Here is a 25,950-nt window from a genome sequence, read left to right as displayed (position 1 = left end):
AAAGTAAAAACAAAATAGTCTGTAATTTCTAGGATTTTGTAATGTGAAACAATTAAAAACTGTTTAGGTCGAACAGAAGGATAAGCAGTCTGAAAATGAGAATAAAGCAGAGAAAACATCTAAATAAACCAATATATTAATAAATCTATCTTAGTTTAAAAAATTTGACTTTTTTTGAGCTCCTCTGTATAGAATTATTCTGTGTTCAGTTTCTCATCCAGCAGGGTTTGTTATAAGCAATTGCAGCGCATCCAGTTTTTTTTTCCTGAGCTGCCTAATTTTACTATGTTGTTACTGTAGAGACAACAAAGACATCTGCATTACTATACTTTAAATCATCCTTTTGTTTGTTTTAGGCATCGCTTAGTCAGATTTATCACACGGTTTTCTCTGCCAAAAAATATATTTACATGCGGATAACAAAACTGGTCTATGGGTGGGTGATGAGATGCAATTAAATCATGTATTAGAAGGTGTGAACAATGTGCATAGAGATTGTGATCACATCTCTAAAGCAGATTTTGTCCATTACCATTCTTGTGCAGTTGCATCATCAACATTTGTTCAGAAAAGTACACTTTTTGTGTTACTGTTGTTGAGGTTTACTTTTGAAATAAAACACAGTTTTGAGCTTGGCTAAACAATCTCCGAGTGTCCTTCAAGAACAGTCATGTTTTTGGACTGTGGGAGGAAGCCGGAGTACCCGGAGAAAACCCACACCTCATGCAGAAAGACCCCTGGCTGGGAGTCAAACCCAGGACCATCTCACTGCAAGGCAACAGTGCTAATAACTTCGCCGCCGTGTAGCCCACTATAAATACCACTGCCATGTTGCTTAAACTTTTATACAAGAACGTGTGTAGTAAAACAAACCCAATTGAACTAAATTCTCTGGGGAAATGCTTGCTGTAATAAAATGTTTTTGACATTGCTCCAAGCATCCCTGAAAAAAACGGGAAACGCCCAAAACTGTGTTCCAGGTTTGCAAGGAAATATAAACAATATCTGTAGTGACTGTTGCTGGTTGTTTTTATGGAGATGAACTAAAAGACTCGTCACAGTGTGAAAGATTTCAGAACAGACACGGGTACAACACCGACCGCTAAAAACAAATACAAATGAGTTTTCTTTAAACATTAGATGCAATGAGATTCAAAAAACTTCTGTGCCAACTCTTTAAAATCTTCAAACAAGCCTGGACAGTGTTTGCTGTCACAGAAAATGATTTCAAGATTTAATTTACTGAACAATGACACTTTTGCTGACCAGTTGCAGCTCTTGTTTTTTGCGTTGCTGCTATAATTAGACATTATTGCTGGCTGGATTACTATTAAAGGAGCAGTCCTTTCAAGGCTGTATGGATTTTGAAGGAAAGGTGAGGCTCTCAACAAAGCCACAGTCTACAGCCTCCTTGTTTTTCTCTCTTAGAGTTTGTATTGTGTTTTATGTGTTATTACACCATTCATCCATCAAACAAAAACTCCCTCTCTTCCTAATTTATGTCAGCGATATTAGGTTTTTGTTGGATTCATGTTTCTGGAGTGAAACAAAAACAAACATAAATCCAGGATATCGCTCACACGCCGTCATGGGACCAAATGTGTGGAAGACTGTGCGATGTTAGGTGCTCCAAATTTCATTTTATGCTTCTTCTCTCCCCTCACACTTCTTTTACTGGTTTGTTTTCTTTTATTGGATGCCATCCACTCATTCTTCAAATTTATTTATTTATTTTTCTTCACAGGAGCTGCCAGGGTTTTATGCACATGAAGTTCACCCAGTGCAAAGATGGGAAATATGTGCTGGGACAGAACAGCCCACTCTTTGATACCATTCCAGAGGCCGTCCACTTTTACACCACGCACAAACTCCCGATCCGAGGCGCTGAGCATCTGTCCCTGCTCTTCCCAGTGCAGGTGCAGACCCTCTGACTGACTCAGACTGCTGACATTATGATCAGAAACCGAATACATGAATGTTATGCTGGAAAATCTCAGCGGAGTGAAACGGCTTCATCTTTTTTTTTTTTTTTGACTGGATTACTTTTACTGTTTCAGCACACAAGGGGCTTATGCTCTCAGCTGTTGCATCGGTGCCAAGTGTATAACATCTTGGGTAACAATTCCCATGAAATGCAGTACCTGAGCTATCAGCGCGTTTGCTGCAACTCCTCTCATCTATGTGCTTAACCAAGCAGGCTACCTTCAGAACATCTGCTGCACTTCATTGCATTTCTTTCTGAGTCGATGGAAATGCGATGAGTTTTAGAAGCGCAGTCGCTGCAAGAAAACCTGAACGTTAATCTACCAATTCTCCAGTTCACTGAAGAGAATGAACAAAAGGTGTGTTTTAAATTATTACTATATATCAATAAACAACCTTACATCCAGAAAACAGCTGATGTGCGAACTCTTTAAACTGATAACTGTGCTCATTTTCATCCCCAATAATGATAGCAATAAATCGGGCTAAATTAGACAAGAAACTATTGTTTGAAGGAAAGTCTTTATTGGAAAGAAAGCTATTTTTAAAGACAACCTACACCAGTAATGGTTAAGATTTTTTTTTTTTTCTTCAGAAAATCACACCTGATGAATTCAACCCAGTCTACTTTGTTTGGTTTAAGGTTTGCCTGGAACATTTCAGTGTTATTTGTTGATTGTTCATTGTATTAAACACTGTGTTGTACTGGTACTTGATAAAAGTTTTAACTCTTGTTGCCTGCACGTTTTGCAGTTATTCTTCAGTCTAACTCATAATTTCTGTCACAGTCTTATAACTGCAAGCTACAAACTGTAAAGCAAAGAGATTCAGCATTTACTCCAACATTTTAGGTTAAAGCTAGTTTTAGGGGGATTCATTTCCATGCCACTGGAATTAACAATTTCATTTTCCTTTTCCAGCTGTGTCTAAATTGCATTGGTTACTTTTCTTACCTGCTAAGTTGAATTTTATCTGCATTTGAATCCGTTAAGTCAGAAAATTCTTGAATTTATTATATCAAACCAAACCAAAGTTATTACATCTTTTTGCTCGACAGCTTTAAGATTTTAAACAACTTTTTATTTGACGTTTTGCAAATGGAAAATGCACAAACATCTGTCGGTTCCATGATTAAAAGGGATTTCCACATTAATTTCAACACACTTCACAAGCTGTGCATCTATTACACACAGTTGCATGACTATGACCAGAATGAGAACAGAGCCATGTAAGAAAACAAGCAATAAAAGTGAATTAGGAGACAAGTTTAGATCAGGTGACCCTGCAGTTTTATGAAACCAAATAGCTGGGTTACAAGTTGGAGTTGAAATGAAATCACATCAGCTGACACAAGAACTGCCTCAGAAAGATGATCTGCGTCATGTCTGGAATGGAAGAACTAAAGGCTGGAGTGTTTTTGCCTTAAACTGCCGTGCTTGGAGGCGACAACAGAAGATACAAATGTACAGATGGAGCATTTTGGCTCTTTTTGAGCAGTGTTTCGCAGCCTTTAGCGCAAGTTTTTTTTTGTCAAAAAGAAAAATGAAATATATGTTTTGTTAAAGGTGGATTTTCATAGTCTTTAAAAATTAAGAAAGGAACATTAAACCAGCCACATTTCTTACAATAACTTTAAAAATATAAACTTATTACCAGGGGCAGACCGTTGGCATAGCAACACAATTATTTGATATATATTTGCTTTTCAGTAGTTCACATGTAAACAGCATTTTTTGGTAACAAAAGCTGAGGTATTTATAAGCTGTTAGGGTGTATATGTGTGGGCTATCTATCTGGAGATGGTTAGAAAGAATGATTTGGAGGCTAATTTTTCACATGGCCACTCTTGCTTTCTCTATTAGAAAGGTCCAAAGTGAGCAGATTTTTATGGGTTCTACCACATCTGTCTCTCTTTTAACATGTCTCCATTAAACGTCAAATGAAACACAATCTGCAACTTTTATGGGAAAATCTTTAATCAAGCTTTTTAGCTGTGCTCGGGGTCATCTTTTAAACTTTATTCATTCTCAAGGTATTGCGACCAGATGGTGAAGCATAGTTGTAACAACTATTTCATCTGAATTCCAGAGACTATGAAGACAGGTTAAGAATGATAAATTAATAATAATAATAAAAATATGTGAGCAAGTATGGTTTGAGCCTGTGATTTATAAGGTGAGCTTGCTCTGTCTGCTGTTGACTGCTAGTAAAATGCCTTTTTCTAAAGGTAATCTGTACAACTCTGACAAAAACAAAGTATGATATGCTACATTCATAGTCTGTTTCTTATAATAGTTAGGTTTAAGAAAAAGTGTAAGCATTTTTTATTTCTATCTGTGAAGTTGGAGATTTTTGGTTGCAGCACTTGAAGTGAGTCTGTCTTTTGGGATGCACTGAAGTGTGTGCTCCGAGATGGTAAACCTAGATACAGTTGTGTTCAAACTACAGCTCAAAATTCGCAAAATAACTTTTATTTCCAAACATGCCTTCGAAACAGAACATGAAAAAAAAAATCAAATTTATCACTTTAGAGAAAGTGTAGAAAAATGATTCTTAGGCTTTTCAAAACAAAAGTAGAATTGTTTGCATTTTTGCTGTACAAGGTCAAATATAAATTGCTGAGGAATTAGCTTTCTTCTGAATCACTGAACTCATAGTTAACAGCAGTATAACAGCTGTTTCTAGGAACTTCTCCACATCTTGGCATGGAGTTCACCAATTTCTGGCATTCCAACAATTCTACTGCATTTCTTTTGCTTTAGAAAGAGCGTGTATGACATCACCCTGCTAATTTCCCATTAGATTAAAGCCATATGCTTGACCTGGCCACTCCAAAACATTATGTTGGTCTGGAGCCAGGATGATGCTTGCTTGTTAAAACACACATATTGCAAATTCAATTCCTCTTCAAGTATTTTGATTTAAGCAAACATTTCCATTATCTCTGAAATGTGATAAACAGGCTCGACACTCTGGTATGTGGGACAATACCATGATGCCTGAGCCTCCGTGCTTCACTTGAATTTGATGTTTAAGGGTTGTCTGACAAACATTTCAGACCTCTAGACATAAAAGTAAAAATCTGGCTCTCACCAGTTCACTACATTTTGCATAATTTCCTTCTTTATGCCAGTCAATGTGTCCTTTGACAAATAGCAATGTTTTCAGCACATTGTTTCTTTCAATAGTGGTACTTTCCAGGGTCTCATTGCTGATTTTTTGGCTCCAGATGTGTTTTATAATTGTTCCAGTACTCGCATGTAGCTGAAAACTTTCCATGATAACCAATCAGCTGATCGTTACCTGAGTTTATGCTGTTTTGACTAATATTTAATCCATTCATCTTATAGTTTTCTATTTTCTTGCACATTATTTTAGTGAAGCAGCCCTGTCTTTATTGCACTTCTTTATGTATTCCCTCTTGCTTCATCCTTTTAAATTAAACTGCACCTTTCTCCTGAACAATTTCTGGAAGGACCCATTTTACTCAGACTTTCAGACTTATTTGCTGCCTTCTTTCCCACATTAAAACTGTCTGAACACCTGATTTTTCCATGAATAAATGACCTCACTAGTATTATTTTGAACACCTCTGGTAAATAATGATTTAATTACACAGAATCAGCAGCACTTCAAGAATCCCTCATGAAGAACAAAATATCGAGGCACGTGACGTTGCCCGGTACAGCGGAGCCGGGGTCCCACCCTGGAGCCAGGCCTGGGGTCGGGACTCGTCGGAGAGCGCCTGGTGGCCGGGTTGCTCCTTGCGGGACCCGGCCGGGCCAAGCCCGAATGAGAGACGCGAGGCCATCCCCCAGTGGGCCCACCACCTGCAGGGGGAACCGTGAGGGACCGGTGCAAAGAGGATTGGGTGGCGGACGAAGGTGGCGGACGAAGGTGGAGACCTCAGCGGCCCGATCCCCGGATGCTTAGGCTGGCTCTAGGGACGTGGAATGTCACTTCGCTGGGGGGGGGAAGGAGCCTGAGCTTGTGCGGGAGGTCGAGAGATATCGACTAGAAATAGTCGGGCTCGCCTCCACACACAGCGTGGGCTCTGGAACCCATCTCCTTGAGAGGGGTTGGACTCTGTTCTACTCTGGAGTGGCCCACGGGGAGAGGCGGCGGGCTGGTGTGGGTTTGCTTGTTGCCCCCCAGCTCAGCCGTCTCGTGTTGGGGTTTACCCCAGTGGATGAGAAGGTCGTATCCCTGCGCCTTCGGGTTGGGGAGAGGTCTCTGACTATCATTTCAGCCTACGGGCCGAGTGGCAGTGCAGAGTACCCGGGCTTCTTGGCATCCCTGTCGGGGGTGCTGGATAGTGCCCCTCCCGGGGACTCCATTATTCTGCTGGGGGACTTCAACGCCCACGTGGGGAACGACAGTGACACCTGGAGAGGCGTGATCGGGAGGAATGGCCTCCCCAATCTGAATCCGAGTGGTGTTTTGTTATTGGACTTCTGTGCTAGTCACGGATTGTCCATAACGAACACCATGTTCAAACATAAGGGTGTCCATCAGTGGACTTGGCACCAGGACACCCTAGGCAGGAGGTCGATGATCGACTTTGTTGTCGTATCATCAGACCTTCGGCCGCATGTTTTGGACACTCGGGTGAAGAGAGGGGCTGAGCTGTCCACTGATCATCACCTGGTGGTGAGTTGGATCCGCTGGAGGAGGAGAAAGCCGGACAGACTTGGCAGGCCCAAGCGCATAGTGAGGGTCTGCTGGGAACGCCTGGCAGAGCCCTCGGCCAGGGATGTATTCAACTCCCACCTCCGGGAGAGCTTCGACCAGATCCCGGGGGATGTTGGAGACATAGAGTCCGAGTGGACCTTGTTCTCCGCATCTATTGTCGATGCTGCTGCCCGTAGCTGTGGCCGTAAGGTCTGCGGTGCCTGTCGCGGCGGCAATCCCAGAACCCGGTGGTGGACACCGGCAGTAAGGGATGCTGTTAAGCTGAAGGAGTCCTATCGGCTGTGGTTGGCTTGTGGGACTCCTGAGGCGGCTGACGGGTACCGTGAGGCCAAGCGTGCTGCGGCCCGGGCGGTGGCAGAGGCAAAAACTCGGGCCTGGGAGGAGTTCGGTGAGGCCATGGAGAAGGACTGCCGGTTGGCCTCGAAGCGATTCTGGCAAACCGTCCGTCGCCTCAGGAGGGGGAAGCAGTGCTTCGCCAACACTGTTTATAGTGGGGGCGGGAGACTACTGACCTCGACTGAGGACATTATCAGGCGGTGGAAGGAGTACTTCGAGGATCTCCTCAATCCTGCCATCACGCATTCCGTGGTGGACTAAAGGGCTGGGGACTCGGGGTTGGACTCTTTCATCACCCAGGCTGAAGTCACCGAGGTGGTTAAAAAGCTCCGCGGTGGCAAGGCTTCGGGGGTGGATGAGATCCGCCCTGAGTACCTCAAGTCTCTGGATGTTGTAGGGCTGTCATGGTTGACACGTCTCTTCAACATTGCGTGGCGGTCGGGGACAGTGCCTCTGGACTGGCAAACTGGGGTGGTGGTCCCCCTTCATAAGAAGGGGGACCGGAGGGTGTGTTCCAACTACAGGGGGATCACACTCCTCAGCCTCCCTGGTAAGGCCTACGCCAGGGTATTGGAGAGGAGAGTCCGACCGATAGTCGAACCTCGGCTTCAGGAGGAGCAGTGTGGTTTTCGTCCCGGCCGTGGAACACTGGACCAGCTCTATACCCTCTACAGGGTACTCGAGGGTTCATGGGACTTTGCCCAACCGGTTCACATGTGTTTTGTGGACCTGGAGAAGGCATTCGACTGTGTCCCTCGTGATGCCCTGTGGGGGGTGCTCCAGGAGTATGGAATCGGGGGCCCTTTACTAGGGGCCATCCGGTCCCTGTACGAGTGGAGCAGGAGTTTGGTCCGCATTGCCGGCACTAAGTTGGACCTGTTCCCAGTGCATGTTGGACTCCGGCAGGGCTGCCCTTTGTCACCGGTCCTGTTCATAACCTTTATGGACAGGATTTCTAGACGCAGCCAAGGGCCGGAGGGGGTCGGGTTTGGGGACCAGTGGATCTCGTCTCTTCTTTTTGCAGATGACGTGGTCCTGCTGGCCCCCTCTAGCCAAGACCTACAGCATGCGCTGTGGCGGTTCGCAGTCGAGTGTGAAGCGGCTGGGATGAGGATCAGCTCCTCCAAGTCCGAGGCCATGGTACTCGACCGGAAAAGGGTGGCTTGTCCTCTTCAGGTTGGAGGGGAGTTCCTGCCTCAAGTGGAGGAGTTTAAGTATCTCGGGGTCTTGTTCACGAGTGAGGGAAGAATGGAGCGGGAGATCGACAGACGGATCGGTGCGGCTGCCACAGTAATGGGGGCGCTGTGCCGGTCCGTTGTGGTGAAGAGAGAGCTGAGCCGAAAAGCAAAGCTCTCAATTTACTGGTCGGTCTACGTTCCTACCCTCACCTATGGCCATGAACTTTGGGTCATGACCGAAAGAACGAGATCCCGGATACAAGCGGCTGAAATGAGCTTCCTCCGTAGGGTGGCCGGGCACTCCCTTAGAGATAGGGTGAGGAGCTCGGCCATCCGGGAGGGGCTCGGAGTAGAGCCGCTGCTCCTCCACATCGAGAGGAGTCAGTTGAGGTGGCTCGGGCATCTATACCGGATGCCTCCTGGACGCCTTCCTCGGGAAGTTTTCCAGGCACGTCCCACCGGGAGGAGGCCCAGGGGACGGCCCAGGACACGCTGGAGGGACTATGTCTCTCGGCTGGCCTGGGAACGCCTTGGGCTCCCCCTGGAGGAACTGGAGGAGGTGTCTGGAGAGAGGGACGTCGGGGCGTCTCTGTTGAGTCTGCTGCCCCCGCGACCCGGTCCCGGATAAGCGGAAGACGACGAGTACGAGGACGAGAATCAGCAGCATGCATGGCAAGGCTATTAGGCCTACTGGTTTTCTGTTACACCTATTGCTACAGGGTATTGCTTGCCACGTGGAAACAACGATTATCAAAAGCAGTGATTGGTCTGGTTCAGAATGTTACACTCTTATGCATCAAGTATGTTTAGATCATCATGGTTTAGGTGACGTTTCTTAAAAGTTAAAATCTCATTTAAATTAGTTTTTTCTTTGTTGAGCTAAAGAAAAAATGCTTTGCATTTTCTACATTTTCAAACCACACGGTATTATGTCAGGAAAACTAAGTTAATTTATAGACAGCAGTCTGAATGTTTACAGGAGAGACTGCTGTAATCAGCTCACATGTAATAAAGGCTGGGAACTACTAATGCTTAGAAATATGTTTGGCTGCTTGATTCATTTAAAAAAGGGAAACATCTCCAAATTGTTTAAGAGCTTTGCTGATCAAATTTTATACAATAGGCTCCTTTACAGCCCAGTAAGGGGAAAAAAGAGGCACAAAGGACTTGGCAAGATTGCGTGCTTCACATGCCCGTGCACAGACACATACACACAGTCACACATTGGCTTTCCTTCATCCATTAACAGCAGGGTTGGGAGGAAGAGGGTGAGGACTGGTGGTGAGGTGTGGCTAAGGAGGAGGGAGGGTACGGCAGCGCTCATTATTTGGGCTGTGCTGCTGTGAAAAGCACTGGGATTGCTTTCATTACTGAGCCAAATGAAATAGCAGAGCCTGATTACCCGCGTGACAGAAAGGAGACGAGCTGGATCACTCTTTGTTGGGAGAAAAAAGTGAAGGGAGGAAAAGAAGGGGGGTAACCAGCTTGATGAGGGAGAGGAGGGAGGAGCAGCCTGTCTTTACTTCCTCAACAAGACTCCAAACAAGTGTGTGTTTGTGTGCAAGTGTGTGTGCGTGTTAGAGAGAGAGGAAGAGTGAGACGGTGACATGAAGGGTGGGGGCTGATACAGTCCCATTTTTCATATCAGCCTCCGTGGGGAAGGATATGAATAATAACGACAGCAGCAATGCAGCATGTAAAAATCAAACAAGTATGCGTTCATATTCCTTTGGCTTTTGTCTGGCTCTTAGCTTGTGACTGCGTTTAAGTTTTTCTTTCAGCATATTTACATCACATTGAAGCGTTCCCGGTGTATTTTTTATATTTTTGTTTATATTTCTGTGTTTTGAACAAAATGCATTGACCTTTTGAAACTTATCCAAAGACCTATTGGGTTTAGTTCAGGAAGTTTGTGCCCTCCGATGTGTGCTTCATTGTCACATCACTGTCAGAATGGGTGTTGGGATGACAGATCTGGCGGCTGCCAACGATTATCAGGCGACGGCAGCTGTTAATCCACCAAATAAGATTGGAGGAATGAACACCTGTGATCGCCACCGAGCCATGCAGCATTTTATGAAACCACAAATGATTCATGACTCAAATGTACAGCAATAAAATACATACAAATAAAGCTCATCAGCTACATATGCCTCTTCACTTAGTTGATTTAATACATCCCTGTTGAGCAAACACAGGTGTGAAGAAAATAAAATATATTTTGGATGAGTTCCATGTAGATGCTTTAGTTTCTGCTTCCTTCTGTTCCTTATGCTAGTCTTGAAAAGTACAAAATATTTTGTTACAGTTGTTAAAAACTAAATTGCATTTAAATCTTAAGTATGTTTCATAAATGCATAAAATATATATTTTTTAATTCTTGATTTAACACTTAACAACAAAAAAGCTGACATTTTGTAGAGTTTACTTATTTTTTTGTGTTTTATGTTTTACTTTATGTTGCCACAGGGTTAATAAGCGTGTATTAGTGAACATTTGTGTATTGTTGGATCCTTATTCCTTGTCCAACTATGTTAAATCCATCTGTCCGTCTATCCGGCCAGCCAGCTTCCGTCTGTCTGTCCAGGCACCAAAATGCCTGTCCATGTATGTCTTCATGTATTAGTCAAAAAATGACTTAGAATGCTGAAAATTTCTGGATTGTCATACGGAAACCTATTTAGTAGATTGTTGTTAAAGTGCAAATGTTCCTTGTTTTTTTAACTTACTAGTTTTATTTTGAATATCCATCTTAACTGAATTTGATCTCAAGTTTGACGTTCGGACTTTATGGAATTCCTTGAAAAAGTCAGACTTGTAGCTGTACAATCAACAAAAAAAGATAAACTTTAAAAGAGAACATCATCATGACTTGTTGTATTTCATATTAAGGTTATTCTTACTGTTTATTGTTCCACTGTCACAAAGACTGATCAAAAGAAGATTCAGAAACAAAGCACGAGAGGCAGACGTCTTAGATTATGACGTTGTCATACTTGCTGTATTCTACCATTTTAAACAGTTTTTTCTTTCATCACAGACACATCAGTTGAGATAATAGGCTGCACGGTGGGGCAGTTGGTAGCACTGTTGCCTTGGTCTCAGGTTCAGATCCCTGCCAAGATTCTTTCTGCATGGAGTTTGCATGTTCTCCCCATCCATGCGGTGGTTCCCTCTGGGTACTCCGGCTTCCTCTCACTGTCCCAAAACATGACTGTTTGGTTAACTGGCTGTTCTAGATTATCCTTAGATATGAGTGTGTGGGTGTGTGGTTGGTTGTCTTGTCCAGTGATGGACTGGCGACCTGTCCAGGATCTACCCTGCTTCTCACCTAATGATTGTTGGAGATAGGCAACAGCCCCCACAACCCTGCAAGGACAAGCGGGTATAGACGATGGTTGGATAGTTTGGTTGAAAACTTATAAACATTTAAGAGCTTACCTGCAGTGGATGATGCTCTTGGAGTCTTGATTTATACTAAATCAAGATAAGATGCTCTCGGAGAAGAAAGCTAAATGGCAAATGGACTGAATGTACATAACCAACTACTCAAAGTGCTTTACACTAAGCCACATTCATGGATTGTTACCCATTCACGCCGTCTTACTGGTTGCATTGAGTGTTTATTCACACAGTAGCCACTAAAAATTTACACTGTAAATCGAGGTAGTGGGTAGTGTGCCACCAATGTTCTCTTCTGCGTAAAACACATTATAAGAACGGAATATAGAGGTGGTTCTTCAGATATATACAGACATGTTTCCGGCCAAAGTACTTGTCTGATATAAAAGTAAAGCAGTGTAAAAAAACAACAATAATATAGCTGTGTAAGCGTAAACAATTTTCTTGATTTTTACTGGTTTTTTTTTTTTTCCACTCTTAGTACGCATTTAATGCTGGAAGAAGATTAATGGGACACCTCGTTCTACCTCCATTTCCTCTGTAAACAGACATTAACTTCTGTGTAAAAATAACCCAAGAATGGAAACACTGAAAATTATTTAATGGTTCATAAAACAGCATTTGTGTAAACTGCTGTGATTCTTTTAAGATTGGAGTTGTTTTAAAAGGGGAAAAGTTTTGTCAGACTAGCTGTTAAATTCGGCATCCAGGACCAACTAATCATATAAATGAAGACACCAAGAGTTACCTGCTGCAGGTAAGAGATTGTTTACAGCCCATTAACAGAACCTCATTTTGAAAATCATGATCTATCCCTTGTAGTTTATTTCCCTCAACATTTTTTGCTAATATTCCCACACATTAAATCAAATGCAGAACGGTATCACCCAGCTTCTGGCTGAAAGAACTGCATAAAATAAAATGCAATTTATATTTTTCTTACTGCCTGGAGAAAATAATTTTGGTTTAGGGAGATTTCTGGATTTTTCTTCCCTTTCTGCCTTCCTGTGAGCTTTTGGTGGCATGAGGTTGATCTGATGGTGAGTAATGTAAAAGCATTGCAGCCAACAGCATTGGCTGATGTTAATGGAATACTTGTCTAAAATTTTCTCTCAACTCTTTTTAGTCAATCTTTTTGAGTTGTAACCCATGAATTACACCCTTTTAAGTTGTCAGAAAAAAATAAGTCATCAAAACCAATTGTAACTTATTCACGGGTGTCTCCACCTCCAGTTGCTCCTTTTCTACACACTGTGCACATTGGCCTCTGGACTGTTTGCAGGCTCAGAAGCAGGGAATTAGCCAGCTGTGCACACACTTTCAACGCCACAAGTGAGGGCCCGGACATACATGTCAGACTGGAGGCTGCCGTCCTCCCCCTCATCTATCCCCCGCCGTCCCCAGACATGTTAATCCCTACAGTTGTGGCAGGCAGGCATGGAAGAGATAGATTGGAGGTCAGAGTGAGCAGGTGTGTGCATGCCGTCAGGCCCCTGCCAGAGAGCTGCAATCAGAGAGGGGTTGAAGAGAAAAGCAGCTGCTGTTTTTAGGGGTATGTGAGTGGGGGGAGAGTTTGAAAAAGATCGCCTATCCACTTCTGCCACCTATCTGTTATGTTTAGCTAACATAATGAATTCCTGCACCTTCTCTTTTCAACAAATAAAACGGGTCATCTGATAAGGCGACACAACAAACTAAACAATGTGACGATAATAAAGGCAGTGTGAGGAAAGTTTTTGTGCAGTACCTCTGAAATATTCAAGATCAACATACTTTAGCAGCAGAAGGAAAAGGATCCCAGCTTTTCTAAATTTTTACAATTAAACTCTGGAAAAGTGTGCCATGCATTGGTTTGTATTTAACTCATCAATCTTCTCATCAACTCTGAGCAGATTTCCTGTCCTTGTCCCACCACTGTGGTTTACAGTGGCAACATTGTGCAAAGTGTGATGTGCCTCTCGGTTTTCCATAACATATATTTTTTGATAATTTTGCATGTCATCTCACTTGACCAGAAAACCTTATTCCACAGGTGCTGAGTGCAGCACATGGCTTGTAGCAAAGTGCAAATTAGTTTTTTTTTTGTTGCTTTTTTTCAACTATAGTTTTCTTCTTACCACTCTTCCACACAGGCCAGACTTTGAGGAATGCATGACCAATAGTTTTCTACTGGCAAAGTGGCACATCTGAATTAATTCCCACTGAATCAATCCTTTGTAGAACCACCTTTTGCTGAAGCTACAGCTGCAAATCCTTTGGGGGTGTGCCTCTAAGTTTTGCATGTCTGGAGATTATTCTCCATTGCAAATAGTTCAAGCTCAGACAGATTGGATGGATAGCATCAGGAAGCATCAATTTGGTCTAACAGCAGATTCTCAACAGGTTTTAGATCTTGACTTTGACTGGACCATTCTAACCAATTGATGTGCTTTGATCTGAGCCATTTTATTGTAGCTCTGCCCCTATCTTTTGTTGGCAGAAAATAAAAATGTTGCTATCATTTATTCAGAGATGTCCACATTTTCCATCATGAGTTACTTGCATGGCTTTTAGCTAATTGTATATGGAACCTCTCATAGCTGCCTTTTATCAATAGCTTTTTTCTTGCCAATCTTCCCTAAAGACCTGATTTATGGAGTACATGACTGACAGCTGTCCTGTCAGCAGATTCTCCCACCTGAGCTGTGGAACTCTGCATCTCCTCCAGGCCGTTTTTCTGAGTAATGCCCTCTTTGCTTGGCCAGCCATTTTAAGTGGACAGTGATGTTTTGATAGGTTTGCTGTATCTGTTTTCAGATAATAGACAGAACAGTGTTGGGTAAAATGCTCTAAGCTTTGCACATTGTTTTCTTTTAACATCTCTACAACTTTATTCCTGACCTGTTTGCATGGGGAGAGTATGCAAACTCCATGCAGAAAGACCCCCAGGACGTTCTTGCTGCAAGGCAACAGTACTACCAACTGCCCCACCGTGCAGCCTCATGTTTGAATGTTTTAAAAAGAAAAATCATTTTTTTCCCATCATTTTGAATGTGCTTTTCTTGCAGTTTTTTTCAGTTTCATAAAAGGGAGTCTTGTCATTGCGCAAGATACTACACAATTTAAAAACCTATTAGTTCCTAGAAATTGATCCTTGCTGAACAGGAAATTTAATGGCAGGGAGGATTTGAAGGGAATGCAGGGAGGACAGTCCACCAATCGAAATCTCAGCTTCCTCCCTCAGATATCCTCCCACAAAGTGACCTTTGCCTCAGCTCCCCCAGCTTCTTCCCAGCTGCTCCCTAGATAAAGCCCTCTGATCCTGGGGAGCTTACCACCAAAGTCTCCTTGGCTCTTTGCTCTCTTTGTTCCACGTGTAATTACACTGCATTGAACCGGAGTGCAGTGCAGGTGAAGGCAAGAAGAATGAATGAGTCTCCTCCAGTGAGAGTGGCACTACTCGCCTGTAAAGGGAGAGGTGGCTTCAACGCGGTGGCTCCCAGCGTGAGCGAACAAATCAAATGAGACCCCTTGCCGCTGTGGGCTTGCTCTCACTCCACCTCGGACCTGCATCAAAAAGGGACCTGAGAACAGTAAGAGTGTCTCACACTGGCATTTTCAGTGGCTCGGACCAGATGGATTCTTTGTTCTACTGCTCCAACACACGGCTAAAATGTTGCTGTATTCAAGGAACACACAAAAACAGCACATGAGTGCATGCACATTTTACCCAGCTCACAGCAGTTTAAAACCAGAATCATGATGACAGGCGGGGGTGTGATTCTCTTGTCCTCTGTTCTGTTTGCATGAGTCATATGCAAATGGGCACTATGCACAAAGAAAGACACAAATCCACCATGTCTAAATCCTGAAAGAGGACTGGTGACGGCTATTTAGTTAACATGATTTATGAAGGATTTTGACCCAGTTAGTGCACGGGCCATTTATTGTTCACTTCAGGTGATTGAAGAAATTGAATTTGAGTCATAGCATAAAATATTAAATCAAATAAATAGATTTTTCTTGATGTCCTTGCTTTTTATAGACATAACCATATCAACAGAAGAAAACAAATGCACCCTTTCTATTTGTTGTTTGTATTTGTTACAATTTAGTTGAATTTTAATGAGCAAAGTGTCTATTTCAAACGAAACTTCAGGTTCTGTTAAAAAAAAACCCCACTAGTTTAAAGCATTATTAGAAAACAAAGCGGTGTTGCACATTCTGCATATTCCTGACATGCAGAGCTCACAGAATAAAGAAAAGTTGATGTAAATGAGTAGAAGACAACAAAGGCATCTGCTTCCATACAATGCACTGCAGATATGTATGCATTTACAGGGCCTTCATCTGCTGTGTTTAAAAAATGGCATTGAATTTTATTAAAGGGGTAAAAAGAAATACAAAACATTTACTTTGCTTTGACCGAAAAAATCTTACCTTTAACCAAAAACCTGCTAAGCTTATTCCCATATAATAATGGACAGGCAACCAACTAAATCGGCTTGTATTAAAACAGGCATTTTACATAGACATATTGATACAATATTAATCCTTATGTGAGATTATGATGAGTGCACTGCACTCGATGGTAGTCCCTCTGTTGTGTTTGTTAGCTCATCGGCACAGCTTTTGTACTTTAGCACTAAATTTGCCTAATTCACATTCTAGTAATGTTTATTCAAGCTCTGTTTTCATTGCTTTGGCAAGTCGAATGTTTGTTATGATACCACTAAGATGTCTCTAATTTCAATATAGGGGGACAGAATAAAAAATAACTTAATTTGCATGTCCTAAATGTGAATAAACACAACAAATGCACAATTCTGGGTCCTATGGACTGGTTTTATGCTTATTTTGGTTTGGTGTAATTTAATATGTAATGTAATTTAATTTTAGTTTGAATTTTAATCAAGTTTAAGTGATCTAAATTTAGTTCACTAGAATAATAAATCATAGAGGAGCATCATGCTGCATGTTTAGAAGAGAATCCCCAACGAAAATAGTCATACTCCTTCTCTAATTTCCTAACTATCCAACTTTCCCACACAACATAACTTCGATCTCACTGCATTACAACTCCTAATATTTTAGTCTAGTTATTATTCTTTGGTGATTCTGAATGAGTTTTTATTCAGTTTTTGGTTTCCGTTTGTTAAAAAGGCCAAAATATTTTTGTCATAGTTTTAGTGAACAAAACGAACACTACTCATGTCACACACAAGTTACAATTAATCTATCAGTAACATATTCTCTGGACCTCAATTCATTGGGCGAATAAAGCACATCTGTCCACAGAAAGAAATGTTCCGTTACAATTTCTCCACTAGCATGGATAAGATTAAGAAGTTAACAGAGGACATCGCGGACAAGAGAGTAGATCCACCCAAGCTTTGAAAGAGCTACAAGACAACCAGCAAGACACTTGGTGACAACTGTTGCTGTGATTATTCAGAAATTAAGAAAACATAGATTGACCATCAGTTGCCCTCGGTCTGGAGCGCCATGCAAAATCTTGCCTCACAGGGTGAGGATGATCATGAGAAAGTTAAAGGATCAGCCCAGGTTCACAGGCTATTCCATAAGGGACTGTAATCTTGCATCCCTCTGCTACAGAAGACACACTTTTAGGCTTGTGGAGGGAGGTGAAGCATTGAATTGCCAAGTAGAACATAAGAAACCCAAAGGATTTGGAGAGTGACTGTAAAAAGGAATGGGCCAAGTCAGCACAAATGAAACCAGGGCTTAAATTTACTGTAGATTAAAGAAATATGACTAACTTTTGACTGGAACACAATGACTCTGAGATTAGACTTGGTGCGTCGATAAAGCCAGACACGTGCAATGCTGCTGCAGAATCCAAAAGTACAGAAAACCAACATGCCTCTATTAGTGAAACAAACAATACTGTCTGACTTTGAAATATAAAGTATACAGAATATAAAAACCAAAATGACTGGGTTTGATTAACAATTCCTCTCATCTTTGACTTATAATTGATGCCTCGACTTTTATAAACATGTAACATTTATTTCACCACAGGTCTTGAACACTTTTGAACTTCAACTTATGACAGAATAACTAATCAGTAAGAAAGTTTCCAATGTTTTACATGTTGATTTTTCCTCACATCAAGATAGGGTCCATGTCAAAAAAATCTTCTATGAAAAAATACATACGTTTTTGGTTTTGTTTTGTTTTGCTTAGGTCACTCGAAATAATAAGATGTATCATATACCTGATTTGATATATTGGAAAGAAATCATTGAAGATGGTTAGAAATTTTCCAGATAGCACCTATGAGGACTATAATGTGATGTAGAAGTGTCCACAGGGAATGGAGAAAGATCTCTCTCCTTGAAAGCCTATAGTTACCGTCATGTTTCCATAATCATGTGACGTGTTCACCAAGAGGAGAGTGCAAGTCTAAACACCAGAGCCCATAAAGTGGGAATCTGGGTTCTGATTTACTTTAAATTGAATGGAATAATCTGCATCCAGTTCTCCTTACAAAAGGGTGTTTTCCTGCACATGCGTGATAAAAAAGATGTTGATAAAACATGTATGATAGAAGATCTCTTCTAGGATGGCATGCACCATCCTATAGGGACTGGGAGGGAAGATGTTGAGATGAGTACTGTGCTTGTGACTCACGTTCTGTGACTTCTACAAATCCCAGATCTCATTTTAACTCAGCTGATATTAAAAATTTGATTCAATTTTGAATGCTAAACTGAAACCCAACTCCACAAAAACACAGCAGCGTTATGACCTCACTGAAAACAGCTCATTGAAAATAAATCAGGAAAACTGGAGAGTATGAGCACTGGAGAGGAAGATTATTGATAACTGATAGAACACCCCTGAGGTGTACGGACGGTTAAAGGGGACAAAATTAAATAAATAAATACATAATGAAATAAATAAATGTACCATTAAATGTCCTATCAAATAATTGAATCGTACCATTTATTTAATACATTTTAATCAAATATACCTTTAAATGATGAAACTCTGCATTTATTTATCAAATAAATAAATATGAAGTGATTACATAGTTTTAGGGGGTTGCCAGGTCGCCAGTAGGGGGTCACCAGTCTCTGGTACTGTTATTTTGGGGGTCACAAGCTGAAATGTTTGGGAATTTCTGTGATAGAAGATACATGAGAAAAACTGAAAGATATGAAGTCATCTAAAGGCTGAAAATATAACACAAGAAAATAACCTAAACTCTTCAAAATAGAATGAAACCAAAGAAAACCAAGAAAAATGTGAAATACCACAATTAAAAACTAAACAAATATCACTCTTCCACTTTTACGGAAGCGGTGTACTGTTTACATGTTCCCTCTGTTCATGCGTGGGTTCTCTCCAGGTCCTCTTATCCAGACTCTCGGTGTGAGTTCATGCATGATTGTCTGCCTTGTGTGTTGAGGTTTTGCTCTTTGATGAACTGATGACCTGTCCAGGGTGTACCCTGCTTTATACCCATTGACCCCAGCAGACTGGCACCAGCTCCCTCACGATGCCACAGGATTAAGTATCAAAAACATAGATCTTGTTTCACCTATAAATAACCATATCTTTACACCACAAAAAAATAAAGTACACCCTCAATGAGGTCCAGGATTAAATGCATTTTTTATTTATCTGTATCTGTCTCCCTTCTGGAACTGTCACCCCCAGAACACGATCATAGATACGCAGTCAACGGCTGGATGGGTGGATGTTATATTTGTTTTTTTAATACCACCTATGTAAATTCATTGTTTTAAATATAGACAAAATTTAAAATAAATAAATAAATAAATAAAATTTGTTTTCTGTAACAAATTTGCTTTCAAAAGGTTCACTATAACCAAACACCTTAACCTCAATTTTTTATACATTCGTTCAGTTTGTGTGGATATTGTTTTACCTTTCATTGTGTGAAAAAAATATAACATTTACACAAAGCAATTAATAAAGAATTAAATATTTTAGCAGTGGTAAGGAAGCAAAGTTATGAAAGAAAGCAGGTAGTAATGGATGTACTGACTACGAATTGCACTCCGCTCAACATTTTGGCATTTTCAAATGCTCGGCTTGACATAAGGCCATTGTCTTCCCTGGCTAATTCAGGAAAGAGTGTTCAAACATTTCTGACAGGAAGAAGTCAGTGACCTTTAAGCTGGAAATGCTCTGCTGGTGTTGCATTCTCGCTGTCGTTTTTCATCAGAAGTGGAGGTGCAGAGCCAAGACACATCCTTTAGCAGAGGTGAGCATGAAATGCCAGTCTGTCAGCTCCTGTCTGATCTTAGAAGCTCATCGTGCTGTGTGCAGCAAACTCGGCTGTAATCAGCTCTCTGATTAGTTCAGTTTAAGCCAACGTTCAGCAAAGCAAGTTTTTTTTTTGTTGAATTTTAGTGAAAGAACTGAATCTTTCAGTTGATTTTTTCATGTGGTGCCCTTTTCAAAAATTCCTGCCACATCAGTGGATCATTTAACCTGTGAATGAGATTAAATGAATTTAATCAATGACGGGACATATTTCCTTCAAGGAGGTTTCATGCAATATTCCTTTCATGACTAATTGATAAGTGGACTGACTGTCTGGAAACTGCCAGTAATAATATCAGGAATTTCTTTGCATTATTCATTCACGTCTGACCCCAGTCTGGCAACGAAAGGTAATATGAGAGCATCAATCAGTTTTACATTAGAATGTTTTATAAAGAAGTGCACAAGGTTAAATCTGATGAGTTTCTGTCGCCTGATGAGAAGCAATTAATAAACCAACCAGCTGAATCATTTCTATAATAATATACATGATTGATGTTTCATCTAAGCTTTCATAAGGCCAGATTAGAGCTATCATCTGCAGCATCGGTGAGAAGTTTTCTTGCAGTCATTTTAATTTTGGACTTTGAATGATGCATTTGAATTATTTTTATTTTCAGAGTGAAAGGATAATGCAACTAACAAATTAAATACATAAAAAAAAAACAGTTGGGTGTGCAAGTTGGAATTTATTTTGGATTTTCTCTTATCTACACCAAGGTGAAAATGATCAAAACAGGTTATGGCTCAAATACATACATACCAATATTGTCTTAGCAAGTTGCACACCGCAAGCTTTTTAAAGCTATCAACAAGCTTCACTCTCATTGGCAGAACTGGTATAGTTCATTCAAATTGGTTGTTTATCGGCATGGACTCGACTTTTACACATAATCCACTACTTTTTATTAGGGTTTAAATCTGGACCATTCAAGATACTAAATGTCTGTCTAATTTATATATTTCAAAACCAGTTTAAATGTGCATTTGCCACCATTGTCCAGTTGAAACACCATCAGACTCAAAACTGTACTGTTTAGATGAAAAGGAATTTGGGTCATTCAGGAACATCCCAGGAACCACCGAGGCCAGAGCTGGCCATGCATGAAAACCTCATGAACAGCAGTGTCACTGTCTACAGTTAAGTGCATTTCACACCACTGTAAACTGAAAGGGTGTAAAGAAGCCCTAGCTACAAACACCATTAATCTCAAATGAGCTTTGCAGTTACCAAAATGAACAAGCGAAATGCTTGCTAGAGAAAGGTTTTATGGGCAAAGACGACTGAGGCCACAATAACAAGACGTAAGTTTGAAGAAGTTATGGTGAGGGTTTAATACCTAAAAACCGTGTACCAACTGTCAAGTGTGGTGGTGGAGGCATCATGGTGGTGCAGATGTTTCACTGCCAGCTGGTGCATTGCAGAAGGTGAAATAACAAAGAAAGTAGGTTAGCTCCAAATTCACCTTTTGACAGACAAAGAGAGGACACAGTTGGGTGACCTTCCCAAAACCCCGACCTCCTCCCTATTGAAAAATTGTGGACTTCATTATGTTCAAAACCAAGTCCGAGTTAGGAAACCACCAAGTGAAAAGTGGTCAAATATAATATATAATAATATATAATAGTTTCAGACTTGTCTTCCCCATTCATGGATTTAAAATTAGTTTAAAAAAGAAGGGCTGAAATTCATCTGCCAAAGCCTAAAATTTATATGACTTCTCACCAGAACTGAACCATTGATGTGGAGGGACATGACAGAAAAAATCACATTCAAATCATTGGAAAATAATGCAGAAGATGAGCACAGACATCTTAAGAGTGGTAATCATAAAGAAATCAACTGTTTGAAAACTTAACAAACGATAATAGAATTGTATTTTTTCTACAGCTGGATCAGACACAACATCACCTATATACAGTCTACAATCATTAAATAATACAAATCCAACATTCTTATTCACAAGTGGTCAGATGACATATATGAGTGGTTACTGCATGTGCTGGTGAGAAGCAAGTATCTTTATGACTGTGCTTAGTTATGCGAATCTTGCTCACAGACTGCTGGATGATGACCCATGTCTGGTGACAAAGTAAGTATTAAATGTCCTCAAGTTCCCCCTCTTGAGTATTTATCAGGAGTAAACTTAATTGCAGGGGCATTTTTATCCAAACAGGAAATTGTCTTGTTTCATCACAGCCTCATGAGGCCATTAGTCCAGCAATATACTTTTCTCTCCCACAGTGCACAATAATTGCTAAAATAAAAGTCAAAAATAAAGTCCAAGTACCATAATGGTTGATAACATCACATAATACATACATTCCATGAACCTTAACATTTACTTTCCAAGATGTACCTGGAGCATACCAGGCACTTCCAGGGAATCTTCATGGGGCTTACTGGTTACTTTCCAGGAACCTAGAAAGTACTTACCTGAAACTTAGAGTTTACTTTCCAGAACATTTCTGGACCTTTTCTGCTATTCAGAAGGTACTTTTGAGAGCTTACTGGGTACTTTCCTGGATGGTACCTAGTAACCAGGTAACCAAGTAGGTTTCAGAGAAAAAAATCAGAAACCTAGCAAAAGCACCTGAATGAGGTAACCAGCAAGTTCTAGAAGAGTAGCTGGTGATCTCCAGAATGTAACCTCTAAGTTTAGGCAAAGCAACCAGTCTGTTCTATAAACGTTCCAGGAAAATAACCTCCAAATTCCAAGAAGCTGACACCTAATAGCGTTAAGCATACAAAGCAACAAAAAAATTTAAATTAAAAATAAAACTCATATAACAATTTAGAGAACGAATGTTTGGATGTTTTTTTTACGAAAATAAATAGTAAAGAATTTACAAGTGATAAAAAATTCAGGTGTTCTAAAAATTCCTAAAACAACATATGTGAGAATGCCACAATTTGAATACTGCTATCCTATGATGAAACAATAAACAAATAAATATACTGACAGACACATTATTGAAGGTGATTAGAAACTGAAGTCTGTTCAATAGGCGTAGGCGAAGAGATAAAATGACGGCACACTGTCCTGTTTTATATCATGTTTGTGGAATGTAACTTTACTTTAAGAACTGTTAAAAATCAAATGTAAATTTTATTCTCTGTTTTTGATAATCATAACCACAGATGTTAGTAGTGACCTCAAGTAGATTTTGATTGTACTGTGATTTCTTCTGTTTAAACTGAGTATTTGAGCTAAATGAGCCATAGTGCACAAGCAAAAAGTGGCTGATAGCGAGGCAATGTCTGATGCAAGTCTATTTTTTAGGTGCTTCCACTCAGAACTTGCTGAGGGATGGGAGAGCCCCTGCTTTTACAAGCACTGCTGAAAGCAGTTCTGCCGGCCCAGTTGGATGTGGCACCACAGTGGGAGAGGGATCTGAATGCTTATTGTCTGAGTTAGCAGGTGTGGAAATCTTCCCTCTGTTTATCACTGGTTTGCCAGTCCCACTGCCTCCACCAACACTGGTCTTGCTGTTTTCCACTGTGGGGATAATCGTGCCCAGGTGGGGGTTACCCGCAGCAGGTGTCCCAGATGGCTCCATGCTAGTTTGAGAGCAGCACAGCAACCGAAAGAAAGCACTTCTCATCTCCCTGCTGGAAAGAGTGTATATCAGAGGGTTAAGGGCAGAGTTGAGCACGGCCAGGGCGATGAACCAGTCCACCTGGTAGAGGACCGAGCACCTGTGTGGGCTGCAGCCAACATCGAGCAGGAGCAGAAAGAACAGTGGGGCCCAGCACATGACAAACACTCCGAGAACAATCACAACCGTCCGCAGCAGGGCCAGAGAGCACTCTGACGGCCGGCTGCTCACCCTGCGGCCGCTGGAGGTCACCAGCCAGTAAATCCTGATGTAGAGGATGATAATGGCAACCAGCAGTGCGCTGAAGACACTAATACAGAAGGCAATGTAACTCTTAGCATACAAAGGCAGCACTGTGGAACAGGAAGCCAGATTTTTCAGGCAGTTCCAACCAAGACTGGGGAGGGCACTGAGCAGCACTGAAACAACCCAGCAGGCTGCCAGCAGTGCCAGGAGTCTCCCTCGACCTGCTGTCTCACAGGGCCGCAGACGCACCATCGTCATGTGCCTCTCAATGCCAATGGTCAGGAGGCTAAAGGTGGAGGCGCTGAGGGCCACAAACATGCTTCCCTCTCTGGCCAGCCACTGTGACGGTGTCAAGTAGAAGGTCTTACTCCCCGAGGTAAAGATATTTACCACATAGGCCACACCAGCCAGGAGATCAGACAGCGCCAAGTTCCCAATGAGCAAGTACATACGGCTGTGAAAGCGCTTGTTTCTCCAGAGAGCGAGCAGAACTGTGATGTTCTCCAGAACGATGAGTACACAGATGAAGAGCAGCACTGCCATCTTGCAGGTGCCCCCACTGCGAGGCCGGTCCCACTTCCCCGAGTAGTTGTAGTGGTTGACAATGATGGTGTTCATCCCTTCCTTGATGAGATTCCCCATCCTGGCTTTTCCAGTCCTGAACCTTCTACGGCCACACAGCAGAGGGCGTCACTGCACTGGTGTACAGGAACTGCTCAACCTGGAAGTGTCACTGCATCCATCACTTAACAGACCTGCCAATCAGATTTAGATAAGTATTTAAAACAGGGTTATTTCCACCATATCTTGTTTTTTTATATATAAAAATATTTAATCAAATTAAATAAAATATGTTAAATCATTTTACAGAAATGTGCTTCACTGATTCAAAAATCTAAATATTTTTACCAATACAGATTAGGTATGTTTATAATAAAATAATATTTAAAGATAAACTATATCAATCAGACCTAAAAAACTGAGAAAAGATACAAACAGCCAAAAAATTGCTATTTTTCTTCTATTTTGTATGACTTTAAATGAACAAATCACTATGAACGCTAACTCAGTGTAAGAAGACTAAAGTAGTGTGTTCAAAACTGGTTTCCTCAGTGTTGTTATAGCTTGTAGTACTTTCATATTCATCTTACATGTATTTTTTATAGTTTTTTCTCGGAGAGAAAAACGCCACTTCTCTAAATTCCAACAACATTCCAGTTTTATGAAAGTTTCCTAAACTTAACTGCGCGCAGATAATAAAGTCACACATCACAGTATATGAAAATTATTTTCTACTTTCAGGCTCTATTTTTCAGCAACAACCTTACCTTTCTTAATTACCAGGTAAACATCGCAGTAGAGTGGCGACATTTGCAGGATCTGTTTGCATTTAGATCTGCAGCTGCAGTTAGAACGCAGAACCGGTCCAAAGTGAAGTCAAAAGTTTTAATCTTGTTCACAAAAAAGCGTTGGATAATTCAGTATTTTCGTGAAAGGATCTACAGTGAACCTTGTTGTGAACTTTTCGGGTCCCTTTGCGCGCACTGACTCCAGTCGGGACCGGTCCGCTAACCTCCCACCTTCCCACCCCCCTCCTCTTCCCATCTCCAGCTGAGGCGGGATCTTCTCTGGAAAGTCGATTCCCCTAAATTATGTGTCAGGAGGAGACACAAGGACTCTGCGTGTCAAAATGTGCTGTTTTGCAAAAGATATGTCAACTTGGCAGAGTGAGTTTTACTAATATTTTCCTTGGACAGAGAGCAGATTCTGTTTATATCTTGTCTTTCCTAGTGTGTCATGTAATTGCCACCATACTTGTCACAACACATGTTTGTGCAGTGCCCCACAGGTGTTTGACGCTCTGAGGCTTCTCTAAATGACTTTATAAAGCTAACTATCTGTTTGTTGTAAGTGCCAGTATCAACTTGATGTTTTGCGCTTTCATTTTACCTTTCGTGTCAGTGAATTCATAAATTTTTCATTTGATGTGGGTAATATGGCTCTCTGCCCAGGGTGGAAAGACCCGAAGGCTGCCACAAAACAAAAATAACAAAAGTTATTGGTCACTGTAGTTTAATTTCTGTTGCTTTTTTGCATGTTCATTTCATGAGAATCTGCACTCCCGGTAATTTGCACACAGGATTTCTACACATTTTAAAACTTTAAAACATATCAAAGCTTCTTTTTCTTTTTGTAAGATTCTGAACATTTGGGT

At 41.3% G+C, this 25,950-nt stretch overlaps 2 protein-coding genes across 4 annotated transcripts in view; one reads left to right on the top strand and one right to left on the bottom strand.

Moving 5' to 3' along the window:
• shdb (Src homology 2 domain containing transforming protein D, b) overlaps positions 1-2,726 on the top strand; it is a 35,912-nt gene extending 33,186 nt beyond the window's left edge. For all 3 annotated transcript variants that reach the window (XM_047375757.1, XM_047375756.1, XM_047375759.1), the window contains one exon: positions 1,745-2,726. In XM_047375757.1, the coding sequence (XP_047231713.1) occupies positions 1,745-1,931 (187 nt within the window). In that variant the 3' untranslated portion in view covers positions 1,932-2,726. The remainder of the gene's footprint in view (positions 1-1,744) is intronic.
• A 17,832-nt stretch (positions 2,727-20,558) lies between these two features.
• On the bottom strand, positions 20,559-25,298 carry s1pr3a (sphingosine-1-phosphate receptor 3a). Its single transcript, XM_047374057.1, has 2 exons — positions 25,064-25,298; positions 20,559-24,490 (listed from the first exon to the last, which is right to left on the bottom strand). The coding sequence occupies exon 2, from the start codon at positions 24,375-24,377 to the stop codon at positions 23,184-23,186; it is 1,194 nt and encodes a 397-aa protein (XP_047230013.1). The 5' UTR covers positions 24,378-24,490; positions 25,064-25,298; the 3' UTR covers positions 20,559-23,183.
• Positions 25,299-25,950: the final 652 nt, after the last annotated feature.

Source organism: Girardinichthys multiradiatus, chromosome 9, assembly GCF_021462225.1.
Source record: "Girardinichthys multiradiatus isolate DD_20200921_A chromosome 9, DD_fGirMul_XY1, whole genome shotgun sequence".
NCBI lineage: Eukaryota > Metazoa > Chordata > Actinopteri > Cyprinodontiformes > Goodeidae > Girardinichthys > Girardinichthys multiradiatus.
This window is presented reverse-complemented; position numbering and strand designations above follow the sequence as displayed.